Source organism: Botryllus schlosseri, chromosome 10, assembly GCF_051294905.1.
Source record: "Botryllus schlosseri isolate E-star chromosome 10, Bs_hap1, whole genome shotgun sequence".
In the NCBI taxonomy this organism is placed as follows: domain Eukaryota; kingdom Metazoa; phylum Chordata; class Ascidiacea; order Stolidobranchia; family Styelidae; genus Botryllus; species Botryllus schlosseri.
This window is the reverse complement of record NC_137245.1, coordinates 28,201,135-28,211,315: the sequence shown is the minus strand read 5'-3', so window position 1 is coordinate 28,211,315 and position 10,181 is coordinate 28,201,135. Positions and strand designations below refer to the sequence as shown.

General features: G+C 41.6%; 1 protein-coding gene across 1 annotated transcript; it reads right to left on the bottom strand.

Moving 5' to 3' along the window:
- Positions 1-3,648: 3,648 nt before the first annotated feature.
- On the bottom strand, positions 3,649-10,056 carry LOC145447686 (meiosis expressed gene 1 protein homolog). Its single transcript, XM_080325944.1, has 2 exons — positions 9,889-10,056; positions 3,649-4,617 (listed from the first exon to the last, which is right to left on the bottom strand). Exons 1-2 carry the CDS (start codon positions 9,984-9,986, stop codon positions 4,431-4,433), a joined length of 285 nt encoding a protein of 94 aa, XP_080182070.1. The 5' UTR covers positions 9,987-10,056; the 3' UTR covers positions 3,649-4,430.
- Between the last annotated feature and the right edge of the window lie 125 nt (positions 10,057-10,181).

The window sequence follows — 10,181 nt, the reverse complement described above, 5'->3', positions numbered from 1 at the left end:
TTTGCGAATATGTTGAACGTAATCAGCTTCCAAAATAGGCCGTGAGTAAGTCTGGGCAAAGGTGCTGACTTCTTTTAGTAATCAGCTCGTAAAATTTTGATCCGGGCCACAGAACATTTTCAAATTGGAGATGGATTCGCGACCATAAAAGGTGGGAAACCACTGGATTTGGGGTGTTTATAAAGCTCCGTTGGGCGCACCGGCATAAGGCTGATAATCAATCCTATAGGTAGAACATGAACATGACTTAACGATGTGCAATTACTCTCCCTGTATTTTCGAACTCATCATGCTCCACCAGCACTACCGCTAACTCTGATCGTGATGGCGGAGAGTAGTAGGCTTATGGCGAACGACCAATATTATTGGCAGAATTTATTCAGATAATTGAACTACCAGATTGAAACCAGATTCATATAGCAAGCCCCCCCCCCCGCCTAGAAGTTGCATCGATTACCCCCATAGTGTGGGCTCAAAATCATTGTCTATTTGGGCGGGAGGGGGCTGAAAACATGTGCTTTCGGTCCCGGTTACACAACACACAGCCACAAACTCCTGAACCGGACCGTGACCACCTCTGGTCTATGAGCAAAGCTTTGCCAGTGTGACGTCATAACTCATTTTGAAATCCACTAGTGGGCGCTAAAGAGTGTCCGGAATTTGGGTTGCTGAAATATGGTAACCCTAGCCTATATTATAAATTATTTTGCGAGTATTTACTTCAAACTTGCATGTGTCTTATGCCAATGTACCGGGAATGCGATGGTATTCTTATGGAGCAGGGGCGGGCAACTTCTCCATTCGGTGGGCTGGATATAGGAAAATTAAGTACTTGGCGGCCGGATTGCAGAATGGATACATTATTCGCGCATATATACAAGGAATAAATCGTATTTAATGGATGTATTTTATCGACAGCAATGTGACTTTAAACCATTTCTCGCCGATAATGACAATACAATGTGGATTTGAGGACAGCATTGTCATACAGGCGCCGCCATGTCTGCTGTTCTCTGATCAACTAACTCACGGGGCAATCCTTAATTATGATTTCAAAGCGTTTGATGAGCCCGGTAACTAAAAGGGTTGAGTACATCGTAAGTGCTAATAATGCAAGTCTTCTCGCTGCGATGAACCTACGCGTAAGCTCCACTCTCGCACGTTGCGCAATGCGCACACCTATATAATAACATACAATATCTAAAATTTGACGTTTAGGCAAGTAGTGGAGTGTCTCGGCAAACTGGAGCCTCGAGCCACATTATCATGTAAGACGGGAAACTGTCCGCGGGCCGGACAAAGTCTTGTCGCGGGCGGTATGTTACCAGTCCACTTCATGGACGGTCCTAGATAATAATCTGTTGACTATCTCATTTTGGTCGTGGAAGCTGTAGAGTAGACGTGCACGGCACCTCATCACCGTGAACTAAACCTCACCAAGACAGACTCTGTGAAACTAGTGCCAGGAATTAGATTCGCCTCTAGGCTAGTTTAAGCAATAATGACATCCGAAATATCAATAATATAGGTGCTAGAAAAGGAACTATACTTATGATATTAAAGTATTTGAAAGTATGGAATAAGTATCAAGTATGGTATGGAACAATGTTGGTATGGTATGGAAAATTGCAAGTATGGTATGGAGAGAGTAAGGCAAGTATGGAGTATGGAAAATTCTCGTTCCATACCATACCATGCCCTGTCTATGACACAATGGAGAGAAGTTCAACTCTCCCTGCCAAGGACGACGGTGCCCGATTTGTATGTAAATAGATCGCTTTATTAATCCTGTTGTTTAAATTTGAAATGGTTTGTCATTTCACGAACGCCCAGGCGAGACCGCCGAAAATTACATTTTCGCTGGGTCCCCTTCTTCAGTCTCTTGATTTTGTTGAAGTCGCTAAGAGTGAGTTGTTCTGTAATGCTTTGGGTCCAGTTTGGGGTGTGTTATTCCACTTGTTTTAGGTGGAGGGGTTATCGCTATGCTTCTTGGAATTTCAGGGTGGGGGTAATTATTCCCGCATTTCGTAATTTTCTTGCTCTGTGCTGGGAAAAAATGGAATTTTGAGCGGTTCCGTCAATCCCTTAAATGGCGAAGTAACAAATTTGACAGCTCTGCAGGAACTAGGTTATAGAACGGAGGCTTTCGAGTATCTCATACGGTACCCTAATAATTCAACAAAAATTATAAATGCAACTTTTTATGCAACTTTAGTTAAAATTAAATGCAACTTTCCCGTGATTTTGGTGCAACAAAAACTTGCCCTAGTTATTACGCATGACTCGAGACGCAAATGGTCGACAAGACATACATTTGATTGTAGCTTTGGAAAATAGTTAAGTTACCACATTATTGGCATTTTGTCTGTCGGTACTGACTACTGGTAAGCCTACTTGTAAATAGGATCAGAATCTGTTGAAAGCGAGGGACATTACTACCGTTATATTATGAATGCAAGGCAGTCGATATTATCCACGCAGAAATGTAAAAAGTCGGGCCAACATATCTTAAACCCGAAACTGAACAGTGAAATTCAGTCACTAGGACTCGAGTCTCAATACTATGACTAGGTCATTATTTGATAGCCTACGCTTCACTGAGAGTGACTAAATTCTAAGTTTGGATTCTTTTGTGCTCTGGTCCTTTTCAAACCAAGTTTAGCGATGTCGTGCTGAGCTGCTCGAGCACGTCTGGCCCTTGCATTATAGATTTGGAATCCTGTCAGGAACCGTCAACCGGGCAAGTAACCTGATCCATTTCTCTTTCAGAAAAGCTTGCTAGATTCCTGTCTATGAACCCAAAGGTACTGTGCCCCCAACAGTCTTTTGTCTTGTTTCCTGGGAAAAAATGTTCCTCACAGAATCCTTGCACGTGCAATGGTCATCCATGACCCTCTTTTCGAAGCAAACGCGCCCAAATTCTTTCGGGACTGTCACTATGCTTGGGCAGCGACGCCGCAAGTTGGCCGATCATGAAAACAGTGTCTGTAGTGTGAACGATATCGTCAACTCTACGATCTAACGTGCGGGTTTCCACTTTAGTCGCATAATGCTTCAGAAAGGCAGACTCTCGTATTTCCTCCTCCGTTTTCTTGCATTTTCTACATGTTCTAGGGTCGTGGAGTGTCTCCGAGTCAGCAGATTTAAATGAATTCACCAAATTCTGTGTTTTCAATCGATTTACGAGCTCCTCTGCTACATAACTTTTTGATTTCGAACCGTCGAAGTTATCAAACTGCATCAAACCGACATCAGAAGCTTGAAATTCCAAGCCTCCACAATTTCCTGCATTACGAAATGGGTTGGTAAAGTCACCCATGTCCAACGATGACATCATTCTTGCGTCTTTCTTTGCATGCCTCATCATTGTTGCTGAATGATTTGGAGTTTCCAAAGCACTGCACTTGCTGTGCTTCAAGTTATTAGTACGCCGATTTTCATCCTTTTTTCCACACTTCGCGATAGCACCATTGTTTCTTTTCATCATATCAACAAAGGTTTTCAATGCATCACTCTCGTCTTTATGCGCTGTTTCATTTCCGACTTGTTGTTTCTTGTGTCTGATATTTCCACCGGATAGTAAGTTTACTCTTTGCTGTATAAATAAAGCTCTGAACTCGTTTTCCATGACAATCGACCACGACTATGGATGACAAGTAAGTTTTATAAATAACTAAAAGAAATAGAAGCAGCCTTTGAATAAATCGGATAAAATCCCGAAATTACCAATCTAAAAACACATCTTGACGACACCCACCCAAAAAATCACAACATGTAATGCAAGGAAGTGAAGGCCTATCCAATATTTGCAACATCGATTATTAATATCACGTCCAATAACACACTTTGAAAGAAATATCGTTATCAGCCTGTAGAGGTTCAAATAATATCAGCCATTCTAGTGACAACACAGCACAGTATTAGGGAGACAGAGAACTATAATCTGGAACTGTTAGACTTGGAGTATTGAAGTGATCCCAAATCATTAACACTCGAGTGCTCAGTGCAAGTAAGCGAAACTTACTTGATTACTCTTAAATAGTAGAAGCACACCATTACTGACCAGATGCTCACAGATGCAGCCTATATAGTTCATTTCATGTCCAATCGTAGCGATGGTTGTAAAGCTGGTTAAATAAATGCTCTGAAGTTTTAAAAATAAGCCTTAAGCTAGATTCCATATCGGCTGAATATATATCAGGGTTATCCGTGAAGGTTTTATCAGTATCGACTTAAAAATATCGGCCGGGCTCTACACAGTTTACCAAAGTATCAACGACATGAAACACACATAGAGGCACGTGATACTAATGTCTCACACCCGACCCATACTCAATCGAACGTGCAACTAAGTTGGATTTTGAAACACGCAGCGTATGTAGTGTCGCACTTCGCAAAAATAATTGTCGAGACAACATACGCGTATTTTATTAATATTTATACAACTTTATCTTGTGGACCTCCTTGTCTTGGCACTCTCGTGCCCGATTATAGTAATAAAATGTCCCGTCTTTGCGTTGCAGTTTCTTGATGTAACCGGAGCACGGCCATCGTTCCGGTTGCACCTGATTTACGACCTGATATTCGAGCTCGTCGCGGTATCCTGCTGCTTGGAATCTGTGAGAAGAAAATATTGGAAAAGGTGTCGTAGCGCGGACAGACAGTGGCTATCCAGCCGTGATCAAAGGGGGGAGTTTCACCTTGAGTAGCATATCTTGTCGTTATGACGTCACAGAGACTTTGTGGTGCGCATTACAGCTATTTCTTAATGTTTGTTTTTTCACAACACAGTATACATTAGGGTTGTCCAAAATTTGGAAAATGTTTGGAATTCTGCGTGTCCATCGCTTATTCTGTAGAATATTGTTAAAAAACAATAATGGGCTTGAAAGCAGCTCGCAGAAAAGCCGGTAATATTTGTCTAAATGCGTTTGAAAGTAGCCGTCACCGAGTGGGCGGGGAATTGATGAAGTGGGCGGGCAAAGAGACGCCATTAATCCTGATTGGTTGAAGCCGGTAATAATAAGCTAATGATTGGCTGAAAGACCGACTTTGTGAACACTGCTGGTAACGATTTTTGCGTGCTGTTGTGCAGTCGTTTCTGTTGGTGTCATTACAGACATGATATATTGCCTTTGTTAATGTTGTCATCAAGAGTCCAAAGTACAACATTGCAACCGCCTAAGTTAATATCTACCTGCAGATAGTGCTATGTATTGCACAGGTGCTCTCGCTAGTTGAGATACGAATAAACTAGATTCATGCATCTTGCTACCTTCAACCTTTCCTAAAGTTACTGACAGTGAGTGAAACTCAAAAATTTACCACCAGGAGTCAACATCTCAGTAGTAGCCTACTTGTTATGACTAGTCGACGTCTCACCCATAAACGAACGCATATTGCACTTTTTATTCACAATTGAATGAAGGCGAAAAGCACTATTTACAAAAGACATTAAAAAAGTACGTTGCAGATCAGTGTTGCATTGTGAGGCACAAGTTACAGATGACAGGCTTTTGATTAGAGTTGACTTCCTGCTGTTTACAAGTGTCTTTCTATGCTGTTCCACAGCTTGAAGCAGACTGTCTCTTTGTTGTTCATTGTCAGTCAAGATTGCAGCATAGTCTGTGCTTAGCTTTACACCTCGTTCTGCGGCATCATTAACGACTTTGACAGAACTGATGTAGGAGCTCATTCTGGTGTAGGAATCTGATAGGTGCCAAACATCAACCGGTTGAGCTAGCCACGCCCCAGAGCATTCAAAAACATCAAATATGTACCATGACTGTGGCCCAATAAAATCAGACAAAGTAGTGTCCTTGTTGATGTGTAATGTTGCATTCAACGAGGGCGGGCCTCTCCTGAAACTTGAAGTTCGTTCTACCTGCAGTAGCGTTTTTGCCATATTTTCTCGGGTTTCATTGCTTTCACTCGGCGAAAACAAGGCATATACAGCTGTTTCCACGATATACCAGTCATGCTTTAAAAGCTTTTGTGAAGCAGCTTTGGAAACCGCTTTAAAAGCTTTTGTGAAGCAGCTTTGGAAACTTGTTCATCATGTTCCTTGTAACTCAACATGTCCTGGATGAATCTCAAGTCATTACCGGCTGCATCACGACCGATGCTGGAAGCAACCCATGCAGGGATATAAAAGAGAACTAAAAATGCATTGAAGCGATGCAGCAGTTCCACTTCTTCAGATTTGTAATGTAACTGATCAGCCCACATGAACATCTTCTGAGCATACAGAATTGTGCCCATCCACCTTGCATGGTGTGTTGCACCAGGTTTGTGATGATGTATATCTCCATCTGCACCGAGAAGAGCAAGAGCATTAGTCACACATTGTTTGTAGTCATCCCGTGTGAAGAAATTTTTTCTGGCGAGTAGTAGCTTGAAGTTCTCAACTGTCATTGCAGCTCGTTCTTTAAAGCATATAGGAATAGTCAGAGTCTTGAATTGCTGTTTTCTGTCAAGACTGCTCCAGCTCTTCTTAAGGTGGGCAAACCATGTGTTCTCTGGTCCGGTTGTTGCTTTTCCAAATAAACATTTCCAGACGTCTTTGACTACTAGCTCATACACATGGTGCCGACACGCATGGTAAAAACTAAAAAACCTTCTTTCCTAGAAGGTCCTCAAGGATCTTCGCTGCACCCTTCTTCCAGCCGCTGTTGCTTGCTGTGGTGTCAAAAACCAAAGCTGTTACAGCATCTTGTATATCCCACTTTTTAATTATATCGAAAGTAGTTTCAGCTTGTGTCTGACCTGCCGCATTTTGTATCTTCTGAATTCCAAGTAGTTTTCCTTCCGAGTATTGAGGTTGACAAGATAGAACAATTGACAAAGCTTCATATCGATTTCCTAATCTATCCTCTGTGAGCTTTCCATCCCAATGAATGGCAACATGCTGTGGTCTATTTTCGGCAAATTTTTCCAAAATGTCCTGAGATATTTCCAGGCGATTTGTTTCCCTGGCTCTCTTCGTTGAAGATCTTGACAGGGAGAACATGGCTTTATCTCCTCCACAAGCCTTAATAAATGCTCCCATCAGCATCGTTGCATCGTTGTCAGTTACTCGCAATCGATCCAGAGCTTGGGACACATGCGTATTTTTCATAATATTTTTAGGTGCCATCAGTTTAATGGATTGGGTCGAGGTGCCAAGTCCAACATCAGCATCATAGCCAGAACTTGAACTCAAACTGTCACCCTCTTTTGAAGATGACGATGATGCTAAAACAACATAGTCACAACTTGAGTCGTGTGAAACGTTTTCAACAGTTTGATCTGCAATGGCTGCTGTTTTCTTTTTGAGGTCTTTAGCCAGAATTTTGTCTCTTCCCAACATTATTGACTGGCGAGATTGCCGTTGATCTTCATAAAATGCAATCTCTTCAAGCTTTCTTTCATGTGATAGATAAATGTCATTTTCTATTGTTGTTATGGCATCTCTACTTCCAATATCCCACAGCTTGTCCAAATTATCAGTGAATTTTCTCCTCTTACCCTTGGGATCACTTTCCTGTTTCGGATTCTTCTTCAGATCACGTCATCTTTCGTGCAGGTTTTGAAGAGATCGCACCACATGTGATTTCTGCATTGTCGCAATTCTCGCCATTTTTAACACTGTCATTACATCATCCACCACCACAGTACATAGTTCATGAGTAGGGGTTGACTGAGGACAATGCTCTTTCAGATGCACTTCTCGTATAGTAGGTAATCTCGAGCCACAGATGTAATCGCAAGTATATCCGACCAAGTACTGCTCAGATTTGGATCTTGTTCTTCGCTGCGGCATGTGTGCAATCTTTCGCCGTTTTGCCTCTGCCATGACTGCACTATTGTTGCTCCAAATCATAAACTACTGCTATCGACTCTGAAGCATTCAAAGAACACGTGTTACAGTACTACTAATGACTCATCAACCCACAACGCGCTTGTACAGAACCACAACCGCTACTAACAGACTCTACCTCAGCAAAACAGACTTTCAATTTAGTAAAGCGAGGCTCCCGAATCTGAGTCAGCTGTTGCAGTAATCAGTGAAGCTTAGCCGATTACCCAATCAAGAACCGTGGTTTCATGATTGCCCGCCTCCGCTGTCGGTTGCCCGCCCACTCTTCAACGACGACTTTCAAACGCATTTAGACAAATGTTAGCGGCTTTCCAGGGAGCTTCTTTCAAGCCCATTATTGTTTTTTAACAATAATCTACAGCAGGGGTCGGCAACCTTTTCGTAGTCACGGGCCAAATTTCGAGTGTACAACTTTTTTGCGGGCCGGAATTTTTCTTAATGCTATATTTTATGCTCAATTCGGTATATTATCCTACATTGCTGCAATCTCAATCATCCCAATAACAAAACACATTTATTTACGGTTCCAGTATTCGAGTATCATTCATAATGACGTCACAACATTAAAATTAATACCGTACTCGATTCAGAATCGTGTACTCTAATCATTGTGCCCAGCCCTAATCATCATGAATCAATTTATTCAAGATTACGGACACTGTAATATCTATTTACCACAGTGCAATTGGTGGCAAACGTCACTCGCAACTTTTCATTCAATTCTTTAATTATTCTATGGAAGAAACAATTCTGTCACGCGCAACTTATTGACGAAAACAACCACTGATTCCAGTCAGGTCTATTTAACAGCTAGTATCCAGTGTTGGGATGACTCGAGTCATGACTTGACTCGAGTCAGACTCGAGTCAACTTTTTCGTATGACTTGACTTGACTCGAGTCAATTTGCTAAAATGACTTGACTTGACTTGACTCGGCGTATCAAAAATGTGGATTGACTCGTGACTCGGAGCAAAATTCACGAGTCAATTTCAAGTCATCAAGTAATCGGTGTCGATAAAAATCCTTGTATCTTGCATATGGCCGTATTGCTCGCGAAACGCTCGTGTAACCCGCGAAAGCGACTAATCATTCAATGATCTTGCGTTTCACTGTGCCTTCATTGTTCTTTCTCAAATAAATTAACCGCAAACGAAGTGATCGAAGCTTATAGCTTACGATGTCGTAAACTAGTATAGTAAAGTAATTTAATAGTAAAATGTATATTTCTGTTTTCTGTTCTCACCTTAACCAAACCTCTTGGTTGATTAAAATTGAATTCGAATATAGTTTATATAGTAATCAACCATTGGCGCAGGCTCGAATGTTTGTAAAGTGCATCTTATCAATTCGTTTCTCTATTATTCTCTATTTTGGCTGGTAACTATAAACTGAGGCTATGCAATTACTTACGTAGTTTAGCAGTTCTAGGTATATGTGAGCGATACAGCGTCTTCTTGCGTGTATATTTAACTCTATATTCGTTTATTGGTTCAGAATCAATGACCACTCAATATGTATTTCAGACAGCCAGCAAACTGAAATGACAAAATCATGCCTCATACTTCGAAAAGCCAACTTGACTTGAATTGTGACTTGACTCGTGACTTGACTTGACTTGACTCGACTTGACTCGAGTCAACTCCAAAAATCGAGTGACTTGACTTGACTCGAGTCACTTTCGAAAATCGATTGACTTGACTTGACTCGAGTCAAAATGTGCAATGACTCGAAATGACTCGTGACTCGAACGTAGTGACTTGATCCCAACACTGCTAGTATCTAAAGGTAAGAAAGATTCGACCAGCAACAGCGTACGGCTATTCTACGGTATTCTCCATCAGCCACAAGACACAAAATCCTATTAATAAGGTATACAAGTCCCATGGTAGAAGGTTTCGATGCGTCTGATGTTAAATATGAAAGTTATATTTCAAGGCCGGGCCGTGTCGTGTCTTGACCGTGTCGTGACCTGATATTTAATATTGGAGTATATCCGAAGTTTGAAATACTGGTAAATTCTTTGCCTTACCTGAACGCATTTTCCACCTCATCGTCCCAGCGCTTTGCTCTGACCATAGATTTTGGTTGCGGCATCCCGGATTGAAATCTTGCAGCAGCGACAGCCATTTAATGCCAAACGAAAGCTTTCCTGCCAAGTCGCGAAACAGCCAACGACTTTCGAAATGATTTGAAATCATCTTTCCCGTATCTTAGCAACTCGGTCATGCTTCAAAGATTTCGGGAAGACAGATCCTTTCTGGTTGGCGATGATTATCAAGTACCTTTGCAAATAAATAATTGATATTTTGTTAGGCACCCCTT